The 17582-nt window shown below is 38.7% G+C and overlaps 2 protein-coding genes across 2 annotated transcripts; one reads left to right on the forward strand and one right to left on the reverse strand.

The window, feature by feature from the left end:
* Positions 1–150: 150 nt before the first annotated feature.
* On the reverse strand, positions 151–3168 carry LOC149041481 (uncharacterized). The gene is made up of 3 exons (XM_089180743.1): positions 2704–3168; positions 2310–2390; positions 151–476 (listed from the first exon to the last, which is right to left on the reverse strand). Exons 2-3 carry the CDS (start codon positions 2367–2369, stop codon positions 153–155), a joined length of 384 nt encoding a protein of 127 aa, XP_089036869.1. The 5' UTR covers positions 2370–2390; positions 2704–3168; the 3' UTR covers positions 151–152.
* A 490-nt stretch (positions 3169–3658) lies between these two features.
* On the forward strand, positions 3659–7916 carry LOC149041482 (uncharacterized). The gene is made up of 5 exons (XM_089180874.1): positions 3659–3668; positions 4307–4420; positions 5793–5974; positions 6629–6959; positions 7714–7916. Exons 1-5 carry the CDS (start codon positions 3659–3661, stop codon positions 7755–7757), a joined length of 681 nt encoding a protein of 226 aa, XP_089037000.1. The 3' UTR covers positions 7758–7916.
* The last annotated feature ends 9666 nt before the right edge of the window (positions 7917–17582 follow it).

Here is a 17582-nt window from a genome sequence, read left to right on the forward strand (position 1 = left end):
AGGCGTTTCCCCGATCTCTATCCAGAGTTCTCTGGTCTCCTTGTCGATACCCATCTGCCATCAACTCAGATCTACAAGTTTCTCCCTTTTTCCCAAATATTTGGAATCTTTCAACTGCTAAAATTTCCCCCCAAACGGCTCTTTGTCCCCGATTACCGAACGGCCGCGGCGATTCGCTTTCGACTATCGTCTACGCTTCCTTCACGCAAACCAGAAGGGACCATGTATGACACGACATTCAGGAATAAAGAACCTGGTACCTCTTGTCTCCAAGATTCACTTCTCGTTTCCAGTTCGTTTATCTGCTGCTCGACACTTTGGAGCATCTTATCCGACTCCTGAAGCCTGGTTCTTAATCTTAGAACTTCTTCGGAGTCTGCTAACGGCTGACGCAAGCGATTCTCCAAATCTACGATTTTCGCTTCCAGATTTTGTACGAGCGAGTCATCGGCATTTTTTGTTTGTCCACTTTTCTCCTAGAAAAAGAGTAACCTTCGTAAATGTAAGTCGTCTCAAGATAACCTAACAGTGTACAAAAACTTACAAAACCTCAGGACAAAGAATTACTCGGAAAGATTACGGAAAATACAACATTTTGGGAAAAGGAACTTTCATAATCAGAGACTGCAGAATTTCTTTCCAAACTACCTCTATTTAACAAATAGAGAAGCCTTGACTGTGCTCTGTTCTGTTATAAAGCACGCAGGAAGCGGCTAGAGCACGAAAGAAGTGTAGGGAGAAACACGAGACGTAGTCGAGTGTTTCTTCCCACTTCTTGATTTTTGAACAAAGCGAACAACAGTGTCGTCAGCATGCTCTATACTCTCATAAAGCACGCTACAATAGGCCAATCAGAATTCCTGTTGGAACGGTTCAAATAATCTGATTGGCTGTACAAGACTAAAGCTGTCAAAAGTGTCAAACCATCAAAGTTCAAAAACCATCAAAGTTCACTTTCTACGATAGTTTACAAACTAAAATAGTTCGGCAAGTCGAATTTAATACTTTTGCCTGAAGTTTTTAAGTCTGTAATACAGAATCTTGAAGTGAAATGTTCAGTGAACTTCAGCCGAATTATGGTTCATAAAAACACGCGAGTTTTTTCACATGACAAGGTAGAAAACAAACTGTTCAAGGCAAGTGTTTTTTGAATGAACGACAGCCGAATTTACCAGAATATGAAGACGCTCGTGATGACAGCGCCGCAAAACTCGGCTGAAGTGACTGATGTGACTTTCCATTCAACGTATCGGAAAGGATATGAGAGCAAGCTCTTATTTTTTCACTCGAAGGGCAGCCGATGTAGTTTCTGAGTCTTGCTTTCCTATGATGACCGGAGATCGCCATGATGAGCGAGCCGCGATGAACTTCAGCATGATCATATTCGCTCAGACACCGTCATGATTAGTAAGAATTTTTAACAGTTATGCCAGTTTGGTTATATTTTTCATCACTTCTGTTTTGTTCTGTTTTGTTTTTAACACTGAACTTTATATACTATACGAGTGTTAGCTGTGTTTGATTTTTATTACCGTTCGTAAGCTTGCAATCTAACTGAGCGTGAAAGTCTTTAAAACTCGGAATGTTTATTTTGTTTTTCCATTAAGGATTTTCGTATCTGCTCACGTTTTAATAACGTAAATTACGGCGCCTGGTATGTTTACAAACCTTTGTTTGATTCTTCTGTTACTACTTGCCGGCTCGCTTCAGTTCCGAAATTTCACTTTCAATTATCGGAAAAAAGCTAAAAAGAAGTCCCGGAAAAGGTCGAACATAGTACAATCTGCAGATGGCGTGACAGCTTTAGCTCAGCTCTATGCTCTATACTCTCATAGAGCAAGCTCTTTCAACCAATGACAGCGCGCGTTATATCCGAACTTTATTATAATTATAATTATGCCGGTATGATTTGACTACATAAAAGAGGTTCATTACCTGAAGAGATAGGCTTCACCTTCACCTTAGTTAGCCCACACTGTGCAATGACAACGAGCTGAAAAGAGGTCACGAATTATTTGAACTAAGTTTACGCAGAAATCGAGATTGCTTTGGTTTCGTATTACCATGATGCGTGATTAGTCTCTGTGATTAGCGCAACCCTCTCCAACCAATCAGATCCAAAAACTGAACCAATCGCGCCTAGGTCACTCGCGTTTCCCCGCGTTTAAGGTCGTTTTCGTGTTTTTGTTCTGAGTTCTTATTGGCTCCTCGAGATTACCCGCTTTTATGCTGATTGGCTATAGTTACTTTGATTTAGGTGTCTCGACACTCGATCGAAAAGCGCTCGTGAGAATCAAGAGTTCACTTACTTTAGCTTCAGTCAATTCCCGTTCCAGACGTTTGATATCCTCACGGTGTCTTCGGTTCATGGTGGTGATGTCCTCTTTAAACTACATACAGGGAAGTGCAAAAGAAGTGTTTAAGCGAAGTGACCAGATTTAATCATTGAGATAGCAAAGCGACTCATTCTTGGCCGTTCGCTTCTCGTGCAAGGGTAAAGGAAATCTACATAGTCTATCCAAACAATCGTCAGATAACAATTAAAGTTCAGTATCATTTCTGTTTAAGTTACTCACCGTGCAGTTTCGGCAAAACTATGAGTTTATTCGTCAATTTTGTTTTCTTTTCGTTTCATAACTACTTGCATGGGAGAGGACATAATTATAAACAGATATTAAATAACTGGAGCAGTATCCTACGTACTCTGTCTTGTGCAGCCTTGGCCTCCTTCTTCCACAAACCGAGTTCTTCTTAGTGTTTCTGCTGTTCTTCGTCCATTTCCTATATAAAAAAGGAATAAGGCAAAAAAAAAAATCAAACAAAACAAAATTTACTGAGGTGAATAATGAATACGTGACATTTTCACAAGAAAAAAGCCGTCGTGCACAATAACTTGCACCGACACATATGTGCAGTAAAAGTGGCTCTAAGCATGAGCACAACTTTTTGTTATAAAGAACAGCTCCCGTAACATGAAGGAAGAAGGAAGCAACATGAAGTCATATCCTCTAAAGATACTACACGGCGAAAAGAAACAGCACCGTCAAATTTTGGCAAAACAAACAAACAAAACATAAAGCATATTTCATAAACGAGAAAATCATTGCTTTTTTCTGATAAGGAAAACTTAAGAAATATTTCTGTGAAATCATTTTTTCGTTTTTGCGGAGCCTGATCGAGCTTTCCATCTTATGAAAGACTTGTCTTCAAATTGTCTGTCACGAAACACTTTTCCAGATGCTTTTCATCATGTTCCTAAAGACAAACCAAGCGGACACTTTTCTGAACTGCTTGCCTCTTTTGAGAAGAATTAGGAATAGAAAAGAATGGAATATAAATAATATAAAAGAACATAAACTAAAACAATTTGTTTCAAAGAGTGATATCACTGGCCATGCAATGAGATCTCTATTTGTTACGTTCTTTTGTTTACCTTACTTCCCAAACCTTTAGGATGAATGGTCGTGGGATTTCTGAGCTGAAACAAAAGTTCTCATTCAGATATTACGTTAAAAAGTACTCAGGGTGTTAGCTTTTAATGCTTCGAGGATGATTGAAAAAACAAGGGTTGCCGTGCCAAAGACAGAGTGATACTAGAACCAAGCCGATAAAACAGCTTCTTGCTCAAAACTTTGCCTTCTCGAGTTTACATATAGTCATGTTATGTGGTATTGATTGATTGATATTGATTGATAAACTGTCGGAATCCTTCAAAATAAGTTTGTAAAAAGACAATCAAAAATTGACTAACGATTCTTTAAATTCCCCGATGTAACGATTCTTATCTTACCCCATACTCATGTATTTGACATGTAGACAACAGATCATTTTTTTGTATGACTTTAGGTCCGTGTAGTGCTTTACAAGAATGGAGCAGAAGTTATGTCTATGAATTTCAATGCCAGAGGAACAACTAACGTGGACTGGTTTACACAAAATAATCTACTTCAATCACCATGGACAGATCAGAAAATTTTCGAATTTCTCTGAAGTCATTGACCTCATGTTTAAATATGTTAGTTCTGTATAACCTACTCACCTCTTAGCAAGTATTTGTTTACATCATAATTATCTTAGGTTTTCTATGGCCAGTCCGTTTTGCGGCTTGAGGAATCATTAACATCTAACACAATTTAGCATGTTTATGTTTTTTCCAAAATCGTCTCATTGTTATTTAGAGAACAAGAGTTACTATGTTACAACTTGTAGTGAGGGAGTCATTCGTGCCAACCTATTGAAATCATATTTGATAGCTTTATAAAAAAAAGTATTCGGATTTGATGAAAACAGATTTTCATCTTTTCAGTCATTCTGCCTCAGAACTGTTCCCAAGCCCCAAAGGAAACAGGAGTCTACGAAATTTCCAATCATGTATCAGACTCATTCCCAGTGTACTGCGACCAGACAAGTGATGGAGGTGGTACGTCAAACTAAATAGGAGGATCTCGATAGGAGATGAACTTTGTTCGTTTTTCTCACGATAGAGTCACTTTTGATGTAGATCGCGGCGTTTCGACTGCTATACGGTTCGTATATATGCCTTGTTGTTGTAGGCAGCGGCGAATACTAGTGATACACCCTTTATGTAAGCGAGAATGTCAGTAGATTTAAATTCCTGAGCGGCCTTTGTTGGCTGTTACCCTTGTTGTCTTTGCGAGTCTTCATAAAAAATGAAGAAAGATAACCACTAGAAACAAGTACTGATGACAAGGGTTTTTTGCTCAGAAATAACCGACGGTGTCATTGTGAGGTGTTTGGCTCGGTCTTATAGACACTTAACAAAACCACACTTTACTGACTGAGGGTGGTGTGAATCATAGGTTAGGTACTGGACAGTGTGGGTGGGCTTTCTGTAGACAGTAGTAGTGAGAAGACCGTCTGTTTCCCTTGTAACTGTTGTGTCGAGAAAAGGACTGGTGTTATCTTTCTCGATTTCCATGGTAAAACGAATAGTAGGCTGTTGACTGTTTAGATGTTGTAAAAAAGCCATCGACATTGTCCCGGTCTAAGACTGTGAAAGTGTCATCTACATATCGTTTCCAGATCTTAGATTTTCAAGTCGCATTTGTTATCGCCTGTTCCTCAAGTTCTTCCATGTAAACACGTAAACAATCGACCTCGTTGCCTGATGAAGACTAGCAGTATTGCAGTCGAAACGTCGCGATCTACATCAAAAGTGACTATGTCGTGAGACAAACGAACAAAGTTCATCTCCTCTCTTACAATATGATAAACAATAAACACATATTTTATTACAAGAATCTCAATGGGGTTAACCGTTAGGCGTAAAACGGCTAAAAGATTCAGCCGTTTGGCGAATAAAATTGACAAATTTAAACCGTTAAAACCCCAAAGTGTTTTATGGTGACCACAATGGAAACATATTAGCCGTTAACCGTAAATAGGCCAAAGCCTAACCGTTAGCTGTAAAAGCCATCAACATATTGAAACCCTCGAGTAAGAGTCATCAGTATCTCTCTGACGAAAGGCTAACGCTCGAAACGTCATCCTTTAAACTCTCTACGGTGGCCAATTTACGTTTTCAAACCAGTTGATAACCCTAAATTACCCTGTTATACTCTCCAACCGATGCAGCACCGACTGTTTCTTTAGAAACTTACCCTCTTTTTCCAATTGATTTAGGGGTGGCTAACTCACTTGGCTAGGAAGGTCCCAGGACTTAGGTCCATAACCATTCAGTCAATTCGAAAAAAAAAATTTCTAGAGTTTCCAAAGGAACAAGCAATTTCACGAACCTAGACTATTTCTGACTTTTTCTTTTTTTTTTTAAGGTTGGACGATGATATTCAAATACCTTGGAGGAATTTCTTCCTCTCCGACTGCTGACGTGTTATGGAATTCATCCGACACATTATCAGAAAATATTATCGCTGCCTTAGATACCACTTCAACCTACCAAGGAAACTACAAAAACCGTATCGTTCAGAGTTGGCAAACTTTTAACCCTCACGAGGTAAGTCCGGAAAATATCTACATCACAGAGGGTTAGGCTAAATACACCTTAGTCCATACACAAATTTCTTATGTAATGTTAATATATTTCCTTAGAAATAGCCTGCAAAAATACATTAGTTGGACTTTTTTTGGATTTTTTTTGTATAAGCCTAAGGTTTCTACCTTATGGAAACTTGTCTTCAAATTGTCTGTCACGAAACGCTTTTCCAAATGATGTTCTTTAATTCTTTAATTCTCAAAAGAAACTGTGACTGTCATAATATGTAAACCACAATGATATTATATATTCAAAGACAATTCTGAGCAGAAACAAAAGTGCTTAATCAGAAATAACTTTAAAAAGTACTCAGGGTGCTAGGGAACTTTTAATGCTTCAAAGACAATTGAAACACAAAAGTTGCCGTGCCCAAGACAGAGTGATACTAGAACCAAGCCGATAGAATAACTTCTAGCTCAAAACTTTGCCTTCTCTAGTTTACATATAGTCATGTTATGTGGTGTTAATTCATCGATATCCTCCAAATATGTTTGTAAAAAGACAATAAAAAATTGATCAACAATTCTTTCAATTCCCCGATGTAATGACTCTTACTTACCCCATACTTATGTATTTGATATGTAGACAACTGATCATTTTCGTGTGTGACTTTAGGTACGTGTAGTGCTTTACACGAATGGAGCAGAAGTTATGTCTATGAAGTTCAATGCCAGAGGAACAACTAACGTGGACTGGTTTACACAAAATAATCTACTTCAATCACCATGGACAGATCTTAAGGATGCGGCAGACATATATCCCTTTCACATCAATGGCCATTCCAGTGCACGAAACTTTGAAATTACAGCTAAATACGGAGGATGCCAGAAGGATGTTGGGTGGTTTATAATCGGGGGAACTGGTTGTGACTGGGAGAGATTTTACCCTGTGCCGGCAATTCTGTACAGCAAGAAAACTCACAAAATCACATGGAATAATGCCCAAGGTAGAAATTTATTTTAAAATCTTGAGAGACCTCTGTTATGATAAAAATTGATTTAAGAAATCTTGAAATACCTCTGTTACTATTTTTGTCTGTTTTGTTTGTTTATTTTTGTTATCAAATCAGAGAAATAACAAGATATTTCCTAAACAGACCTCGTGAATGGTTTCTTTTCCATTCATTTATTCCTTTTTATTCAGGCAGATAAAACGGTATGGAATAATAATTCTGTGTTTGTTTTGCTAAGATAATCATCAAACTGATCTGGTCGACACCTTCTTGGATAACTCGGCCATTTCATTTCATTCTTTAGGGGCATGACCTGGATTTTTTATAGGGAGGGAGGGGAGGAGGAAGGATGTCACAATGTGTCAAATAGAGAGTACTCACCAGATTGCCATGTCAACCTTTCATGAATAGGTTATAGTGACATTTTAAGACACCCTGTCCCCTTCCCCTCTCTCTTTATTTCGTCTGGGTGTCAGAATTTAACTGCAATTGTTAATTTCTGGGGCAAAACCTCGGTAGGAAATCAAGAGGAGAAACGTAATAACTGCACAAGTCAACTGAAATTTAACGTCTCCCATGATTACAAGACTAATGCTCAAAAACCGGTTTCATTCAGGAAAGTTCCAACTTTTCATTTGTTTTCTTCTTCTCCATCTTTCTCTGAATATGATAATCGTTTATTTAATGAGATCTCAATAAATAGTTTACTATGTATTATTTATCGGTTTTGTTTTATTCTTTTCTCAAGCCGACGTCGGAGGCGCTGAGGTTATGGTTGTGTATGTACGTTGAAGACCAAGGATGCCAAGCAATGAATAATATGAATGAAATGTTGAGAAGTAAAACTTCTGCTTTAACGTTTCACGCAAAATGACCGCAAGATGCCACAAATCATATCGAAGTGCTTGACTGTTGACCTTGATGATTTCCAAGAAGAACTGGCTCGTTACTGCCAACGACACTTAATAGCCGCTATCCTCTCTGCTCGAGACATTTTCTTTTCGTTATCAGAACTTGACGCGAGCTTGCTAGATAGAAACTCATTGACCGTAACTCGCTCTTATTAGATAGCTTTATGGCTTTTATCCTTTTCGATATTAAAGCAGTACCTTCTCCTAAGGCGCGTTCCGCTCTTTTTAAGGAACTATTTTCCAGAGCGTTCAAAGCGTCATGCATCCCATCGAGGACTTGAAACTAATGATCAAGTTGCTGTTAGTTGCCCTTCCAGATGCAAGCATGGTTCTCACGACGAGCCTTTTTTACGGCTTGGTCAACTGCAGTGCCGTTACTTTCAGAAAAGCTTTGAGCAGATCTGGTTAGCCTAGATTCAAACACGTTAAGTTTTCTGTTAGTGAACCGATCGACGTCGAAATAGCAGATCTGATTGCTTGAATAATGAATGGATCGCAATGTATCCAATATGGTTACACCATCTTCTGCTGTGTTCGTGAAGCGAGATGCTAAAAGTTCGTCAATCTTAAAATTAACTGCCTGTGCAGGGGTGTTCATAGACCCGAGGGACGTACTCTCAATTTTTATTACTCAACAATGATATACCGTTATTTAAATAACTTAACACATACCGAAACACTCACTAATAAACACACATTGCCATTCAAAACGTGCTGGAAAAAAATTATCTTCTCAGCTTCGTAACGCAGATATTTTAATATTCTTATCAATTTGTTCACTTACACAGTGTTATAGTTGTTGTGTTTTTAATTAAGATGGGAATTTCATAAAACTTCGCATAAGTTCGACAACGGTGGGTACGTTGAAAGAAACAAAAATAACCTTAACGATTAACGGCCTTCATCCTTGCAGCCTCTATTGAGCTAAACTGGCCATAGAAACGGAGTTTAAACGCTTTGGTAATCTGTAAAAAAATACGTTGGCAAGAGAAATAACCCTAACAATTGACAGCATTTCATCCTTGTCGCCTCTATTGAGCAAAACTGGCGATGGAAACGGAATTTAAACGCTTTGCTATTCTGTTAAAAATATATTTTAAATTTCCTCAGATTTATTTTATACCTTGCGTAGGTTTCTTGTTTAACGAAATTGTACCGTAAAAGGTAAATAGAGAGAACTCTCGACAGCCATTGGTTGAAAAGTAAACAGCAAGTTAATTGAAGCTAATCTCACGCTTAGAGCAGCTGGAAAACACTCAGTTTGTACAATTCCATGTCTGTATGACTTTGTGCCATGTCTTTCGCTTGGATCTGTTTTCTGTCAGTGGATCTGTGTTCAATGATACCCAAGATTGCCTGGTTACAAGGCTGGTTATTCAAGTATGTTCTTTGACAAAATGAAACTGAGAAATCGATTCTTTTACTGCTGCCGTAAAAAAAAAAAAAAAAAAAAAAAGAAAAAGAAAAAGCAAGATTGACAGAAAAATAAAGTAACGGCGTCATCGTTATTGTGTTTTCAATGTTTGCTGCAAGCGACAGATGGCGGCCTTTCAATTTTCTGACGGAAATAGCACGTTAGCATTTACCGCTGCTTGTCCTTTGACATTATGGGCCGGTTATTTGCTCGAGGCCAAACTTATCCAAACCACGGTTTTACCACATCCAGACGATTCTGTTTAATCTTTTACAGTTGGGAGATCGTATATTTTAACAAGTTTAGAGGAGTTGGGGGCCCTTAGTGTATAAACTCATTTGCTCATTAAAAAATCATGACAAACTTTTGTCTGCCGTTCACCCAGAATAATTTGACGAGGCGTACTACAAACAAAATTTCGACTCTCACAAATGAAGGAATCTACCAGAGCGGCAATTATTCCGCTTTGCGCGGAACTTAAAAGCTAAGTATCGTAGGAAAGCCTCAAAACAAATACGATAAGCCTGAACGGACATGTTAACGGTTTCCTAATTAACATTCATGTCTCGTGACCTAAGTTAGCTAATTATGAGAAAATGCAAGCAGTTCCTCTCCTGACATAAACATGTTATCGAATATCATTCCGAATTAGGGTGAAAAGGAAAACTTTTCGAGACAATTTTGTGTACAAATTCAGGTAATTTCCGCAAGTGTATAACATCTGTATGTTGCGTTTTCCAACTTCAAACAGAACCGTTAGTTACCTGCGGTTAGCTGCCCTAGATTTTATCAATGTAATTTTTCTGTTAATGAACCAATCGACGTCGAAATAGCAGATCTGATTGCTTGAATAATGAATGGATCGAGATGGATCCAATACAACTACACAATATTCTGATACGTTTGTGAGGTGAGATGCTAAAAGTTCGTACATCTTAAAATTAACTGCCTGTGCGCAGGTGTTCACAGACCCGACGGACTAACTCTCAATTTTTACTACTCAATGCTTATATACCGTTATTCAAATAACTTTACACATATCTTTAGTCATATCGAAACACTCGCTAATAAATACACATTGCCATTCAGAACATGCAGGAATAAAATATCTGCTCATCTTCAATTTGTTCATTTACAAAGCGCTGTAGTTGGTTTCTTTTAAATAAGATGAGAATTTCAAACAACTTTGTTTAAGTTCGATGATGGTTGTTACGTGTGAAGTAAGCGGGAGAAATAACCATAACAATTGACGGCCTTTCATCGTTGCAGCCTCTATTAAGCAAAACTGGCCATGGAAACGGAGTTTAAACGCTTTGCTATTCTGTTAAAAATATATTTAAAATTTTCCTCATATTTATTTAATACCTTGCACAGACTTCTTGTGCAACGAAATTGTACCATAAAATGCAAATAGACAGAACTCTTGACAGCCATTGGTTGAAAAGTAAACAGGAAGTTAATTGAAGCTAATCTCGTGCCGAGTACAGCTGGGAAATATTCAGACTGTACAACTCCATGTCTGTATGACTTTGTGCCATGTCTTTCACTTGGATCTGTTTTCTGTTACTGGAGCTGTGTTCAGTGATACCCGAGATTGCCTGGTCACAAGGTTGGTTATTCAAGTATGTTCTTTGACAAAATGAAAACTGAGAAATCGATTCTTTCAAAAAAGAAAAAAGGCGCGATTGACAGAAAATAAACCAACGGTGTCATTGTTATCGTGTTTCCAATGTTTGCTGCAAGCTACAGATGGCGGCTTTTCAATTTCCTGATGGAAATAGCACCTTTTACAGTTGAAGGATGGTATATTTTAATAAGTTTAAAGAAGTTGTAGGTCCTTACTGTACTAACTCGTTTGCTCATTAAAAAAACATGACGGACTTTTCTCTGCCTTTCACCTAGAATAGTTTGACGAGGCGTACTACAAACAAAATTTCGACTCTCACAAATAAAGGCATTTATAAAAGCGGAAATTATTCCGCTTTTCGCGGAACTTAAAGCTAAGCACCGTAGAAAAGCCTTGTAAAAACAAATAAGATAAGCTTAAACGGACATGTTAACAGTTTCCAATACGTAAGGTATTTATGAGAAAATGCAAGCAGTTTCTCTCCTGACATAAACATGTTAGTTAACATCATCATTCCGATATAGGGTGAAAAGAAAAATTTTTCAAGCCAATTTTGGGTACAAATTCAGGTGATTCCCGCCGGTGTGTAACATCTGTATATGCGTTTTCCAACTTCAAACAGAAGCGTTAGTTACCTACGGCTATTGTATATATATATACACATACATATTTACATTTTCCTGTTTTCATCTTCTAATGATATTTACCTCCAATGAAACAGAACATCTTTCTTATTGCAAGTTCAGCCTCCACGATTTTTATCTTTTTGGATTAATCTCTAACAGATTCTAATTTTTATGGCATCATAACGCCTTTTTAACACAGCGTATCAGTTCTTTAGTCAAAACATGACATCTGCTTCAATTGTGATCAAGAGGCAATTTTTAGCAGCAAAAGACTAAAGATAGTGTTCAAAAGTATAAAGAATAAATGGATTTCCTTGAGAATGTAAGGAGAAAATTTCTCAATTTAATAACTAACGCCATTCCAGCGAATTGTACGGTAATTAATTGTACGGTAATTAATTCGCTGGAATGGCGCTCGGTCATTTTTCTGTTGACCGGCTTCATTCGCCTTAAAGGAGGCAAAGTCGAATAGCTTACAGTTTTATCGTGTTGCGCATTAAATAATCTATTTATTGTTATTTACTCTATTTTGGTTTCATAAGAAAAATCGCGTGTAAATTGTTTTTCTGAGGGCACTCGCTAAGGTGCGGAGTAACCTTAAGGGCAACGACAGAAATTGGATCTCCCACAGTTACGCGAACACATAATATAAGAAGAAACAACAACACTAATTTCATCACTTCCTCGGGTAAAAGGAAAGAATCTATCCAGAAACGTCAGTTACTCCCGTTCAAAGTTTCTAGTTTGCAGGAATCAGTACGTTTCTTCCCCAAATAATTACGGTTAAGAATATTCCAACTTATAGTCGTTGTCTTCAATCCACAGAAACTCGTACTAATTTGGATTCCAATTATGGGCAGAATTCAAGACAGAATCTGCTTTCAGTAGACAAGTTCCATTATCTAAATGTACCCCGAATTGGCATGATCACACCATATGACGACTTTGAATGTATCTTGAAATGTCTCGATCATCCTCTCTGCGTTTCTTTGAACTTTGCCGCCGAAGGAAAAAAGTGGTGTGCGTTACTGTCCTCCAACAAGTTCAACGACCCCGACAAACTCAAAGAAAGCAAGAGTTGGCATCACTATTCGTATTTTAAGGTAAGGATCTTTTGCTATCATTAAAAAGTATTTCAACTTTAAATGACTTAAAAATAACTGCAGTAAGTTCAGTAATAATGATAGTAATCCCTCAAGAAGCACACGTGCTCTTAGCATACAACAAACGAAAGGCACTGTGTCCTTTCTATTTTTTTAATTACAGAATCCTTGTGGAAGCAGCCCATGTCAGAAAAATTCTACTTGTCAAGCTGGGTTTATTTCAAAAGGATACCGTTGTGTCTGTCCACAAGGACTCGGAGGAGAGAATTGTAACAAAGGTATTTTGTAGCTTATTCATCAAATAATGCAAATATTCCTGCCTTTGTATGCTTCAGTGGTATTCTTGTTTTTCTGCTAAAGAAAATTTCCGAAATTCTCCAAAGTCGTTGACTTTATGTTGAAATGTGTTAGTTGTGTATAACGAAAAACCTCCGTTTTACTTAGATTTTCGATGGCCAATCCGTTTTGCGGCTTGGGGAATCTTTAACTTCTAACACAATTTAGCATGTTTTTGGTTTTCCCAAACCTACTCATTGCGATTTAGAGAACAAGATTTATTATGTTACGACTTGTAGTGAGTGAGTCATTCGTGCCAACCTATCGAAATCATATATAAGAGCTTTACACAAAAAGTATTCGAATTTGATGAAAATACATTTTTATCTACACTGCCAAGAAAGCCACTCATTTCATTTCCGATTTTTGAAATGAGAATGCAAGGACAGTCTAGTACAGCACAGAGACCTATAGATCTCTGTATCGCGTGTAAGGACTCGTATAGGGTTAGGGTTAGGGCATCTTTTTTACTTTTGTTTTTCCAGTCATTCTGCCTCAGAACTGTTCCCAAACCCCAAAGGAAACAGGAGTCTACGAAATTTCCAATCATGGATCAGACTCATTCCCAGTGTACTGCGACCAGACAAGTGATGGAGGTGGTACGTCAAACTAAATAAGAGGATCTCGATGGGTTAACCGTTAGGCTTATTTCAGCCGTTAGGCGTATGAAATCGTCAGATTTAAACTGTTAGTCGTAAAAAAAAATCAATCTCAAAGTGTTTACTGGTGACCACTCTCTCCCTCTCTCATGTCCTTTACGCCTAACAGGCATGTAGGGCAGCAATGTGTTCCCTCCACATCTGGCGATCCCTTGCCGTGAACTTGATGCCCTCCCAGGTCTTCTCCATCTCCTTTATTTCCTTCTCAACTGTCCGTCGCCATGTGATCTTGGGGCGACCCCGCTTGCGTTTCCCTTCTGGCGTCCAATGCATAGCAGTTTTTGCAATGGAAGCTTCTTGGCGGGTGACATGGCCAATCCACCTCCAGCGTCTCCTCATCAGGATGGTAGCCATTGGTTCGGTTCCACACCGTTCAAAAAGATCTTTGTTGGAAATGACATTAGGCCAAAAGATGCGTAAAATACGCCGAAGGCTTTTGGTGTGAAAAGTGGAGAGTTTTGATGGATCCTTCTCCGTTAAGCGCCAATATTCTGAGCCATACAGGAGGGTTGTAAGGACGCAGCTATGATAGAGCTTCAGCTTGGTACGAGTACTATAGGTGGAAGAACGCCGTACCTTATTCATCATATTGAGCGAATTTCTGGCCTTGTTGAGACGGCTCTGGATGTCCAGGTCAGTTTCTCCATCTCTGCTGGTGATACTGCCGAGGTAGGTAAATCTGTCTGTGTAAGGAAGCTCTTCGTTATCAATCTGGACTGGTCGTGTGTTGGTAGCGTTCAGTGCCATAATTTCAGTCTTCTTGCTGCTGATGTTCAGGCCAGCTTGCTTTGCAAAGGTCTTGAGGCGATGCGTCTTCTCTTGTATGTGGGTGTGGGTGTGTGATAGTAAGGCAAGATCGTCTGCGTAGTCCAGGTCTTCCAGGTAGGAGAAAGGTGTCCATCTGATTCCCCTGACCTGATCTTCAGTGGTGCGATGCATGATCCAGTCCACAACAAGGTTGAAAAGAAATGTAGACATTACACACCCCTGCCTGACACCAGTGTGAACTTCAAATAAGATGTCACCATCACCAACACAGCAGGTAAAGTTGTCATAGAAGCTTTTGATGATCTCAACAAGGTGGAAGGGGGTTCCATATGCTCGTAATAACTTCCAGAGGCTGCGCCGGTGTACACTGTCAAAGGCCTTGGCGAAATCTACAAAGTTCATATAGATAGTTCGCTGCCATTCGGTACTCTGTTCAATAATATTTCTCAGTGTGAAAATATGATCAATACAGGCCCTTCCTCTCCTGAAACCTGCCTGTTCTTCACGAAGTCTATGGTCCACAGCCAGTGATAAGCGCTTCATGATGACCTTCGCTAAGATCTTGCTAGGGGTGGATAATAGTGTAATGCCGCGCCAGTTGTTACAGTCAGACAGAGCTTCTTTCTTTGGTATCTTGATGATGACACCCTTATTCCAATCGTCAGGAATTTTCCTTCTGTCCCATATGGTGTTGAAAAGTGGCTGCAATATGCTTGCCGTAGTCATAGCGTCTGCCTTGAACAGTTCAGCATTGAGGCGGACTTTGCCAGGTGCCTTGTGGTTTTTTAGAGAATTAATGGCTGCAATGATCTCTTCTTTTTTTGGTGGTCCGGTGTCAACACTTAAGTCCTCCTCAGCTTCTGGTATATCAGGCTCCTCTTCTGGTGGTAGTCTGTTGAGGATTTCATTAAAATGCTCTACCCAACGTGCTTCTTGGTCTTTTTCAGAGTTGAGGAGCTGTCCTTGTTTATCTCGTATGGGGACATTTCTATTGCCATTATATTTTCCACAGATCAGTTTAGTGACTTTATAAACATTTCTCTGCTCTCCCTTTCGTGCGGCTTCCTCTGCTTCTTTTGCTAGATCTTCCATATACGCTCTCTTATCTGTTCTGATCTTTCTTTTGACACGCCTGTTGGTTTCTGTGTAAGCCGCTCTATACTTCTCTCGAAGTCTGGCTGATTTGCTGTCATTTATCTTCTTCTTCAGCTGGCGTCTCCTGATGAAGACTGAAACGTCGCGATCTACATCAAAAGTGACTATGTCGTGAGACAAACGAACAAAGTTCCTCTCCTCTCTTACACCACGATGAACAATAAACACATATTTTATTACAAGAATCTCAATGGGGTTAACCGTTAGGCGTAAAAAGGCCAAAAGATTCAGCCGTTTGGCGAATAAAATTGAAAAATTTAAACCGTAAAAACCCCAAAGTGTTTTATGGTGACCACAATGGAAAGATATTAGCCGTTAACTGCAAAATAGGCCAAAGTTTAACCTTTAGCCGTAAAAGCCATAAACACATGGAGACCCTCGAGTAAGGGTCATCAGTATCTCTCTGACGAAGGGCTAGCATTCGAAAAGTCAGCCTTTAAACTCTTTACGGTGGCCAATTTACGTTTTCAACTCAGGTGATAACAAAAGATTACCCTGTGATACTCTCCTACCGAGGCAGCACCACAGTTTCTCTGAAACTAACCCGCTTTTTCCAAATAAGTAGTTTATTTAGAGGTGGCTAACGCAGTTGGCTATGAAGGTCCGTGGACTTAGGTCCATAACCATTCAGTCAATTCGAAAAAAACAATTTCTAGAGTTTTCGAAAGGAACAAGCAATTTTCGCGAAACTGGACTATTTCTGCCCTTTTTTTTTTTTAAGGTTGGACGATGATATTCAAATACATTGGACGAAATTCTTCCTCACCGACTGCTGACGCGTTATAGAGTTCATCCGACACATTATCAGAAAATGTTATCGCTGCCTTACATACCACTGCAACCTACCAGGGAAACTACAAAAACCGTATTGTTCAAAGTTGGCAAACTTTTAACCCTCAAGAGGTACGTCCAGAAAATATCTACATCACAGAGGGTTAGGCTAAATGCACCTTCGTTTACAAATTTCATATGAAATGTTAATGTATTTCCTTAGAAATGGCCTGTTAAAATAAATCAGTAAGATTTTTTTAAAAATTTTTTCTTCAAATTGTCTGTCACGAAACACTTTTCCACATGCAGTTCTTCATGTTCCTAAAGCCAAACCAAGCAGACTCTTTTCTGAACTGCTCTTGCCTCTTTGAGAAGAATTAAGGAATAGAAAAGAATGGAATATAAATAATATAAAATAATATAAACTAAAACAATTTGTTTCAAAGAGAGATATCACTGGCCATGCAATGAGATCTCCCTTTGTTACGTTGTTTTGTTTACCTTACTTCCCAAACTTTAAGAGTGTATCTTCTTGGTAATAGGTATAAGGAAAGTGCTCATGAATAATTCTCAGAAAAGGAAAAGTTCTCGCAAGAGAAACAACGACCGGTTGCAAGGTCAAACCACAACAAAATATGCAAACCACAATGAGATAAAATATTCAAAAAAATACTGAGCTGAAATAAAATTGCTCAATCCGAAATTACGTTAAAAAGTACTCAGGGTGTGAGGGAGCTTTTAATGCTTCGAGGACGATTGAAAAACAAGGGTTGCAGTGCCAAAGACAAAGTGATATTAGAACCAAGCCGATACAATAACTTCGGGCTCAAAACTTTGCCTTCTCGAGTTTACATAGAGCCATGTCATGTGGTACTGAAAATAAGTTTGTAAAAACACAATAACAATTGATCAACAATTCTTTAAATTCCCCGATGTAACGATTCTTATCTTATCCCATACTTATGTATTTGATATGTAAACAACATATAATTTTCTTGTGTGAATTTAGGTTTGTATAGTGCTTTACACGAATGGGGCAGAAGTTATATCTATGAAGTTCAATGCCAGAGGAACAACTAACGTGGACTGGTTTACACAAAATAATCTACTTCAATCACCATGGACAGATCATAAGAGTGCAGCAAACATATATCCCTTTCGCATCAATGGCCATAACAGTGCACGAAACTTTGAAATCTCAGCTAAGCACAACGGATGCCCTAATGACGTTAAGTGGTTTATGATCG

Source organism: Pocillopora damicornis, chromosome 8 (assembly GCF_964200805.1).
Source record: "Pocillopora damicornis chromosome 8, jaPocDami1.2, whole genome shotgun sequence".
In the NCBI taxonomy this organism is placed as follows: Eukaryota; Metazoa; Cnidaria; class Anthozoa; order Scleractinia; family Pocilloporidae; genus Pocillopora; species Pocillopora damicornis.

Excerpts from the sequence above, each read along its gene's own strand:
- LOC149041481 (XM_089180743.1), bottom strand. The coding sequence starts at position 2,369 with ATGAACCGAAGACACCGTGAGGATATCAAACGTCTGGAACGGGAATTG. Across the intron at positions 477-2,309 it reads GGGAATTGACTGAAGCTAAA|GAGAAAAGTGGACAAACAAA; the intron begins GTAAGTGAACTC and ends CTCTTTTTCTAG.
- LOC149041482 (XM_089180874.1), top strand. Across the intron at positions 4,421-5,792 it reads CCAGACAAGTGATGGAGGTG|GTTGGACGATGATATTCAAA; the intron begins GTACGTCAAACT and ends TTTTTTTTTAAG. Across the intron at positions 5,975-6,628 it reads AAACTTTTAACCCTCACGAG|GTACGTGTAGTGCTTTACAC; the intron begins GTAAGTCCGGAA and ends GTGTGACTTTAG.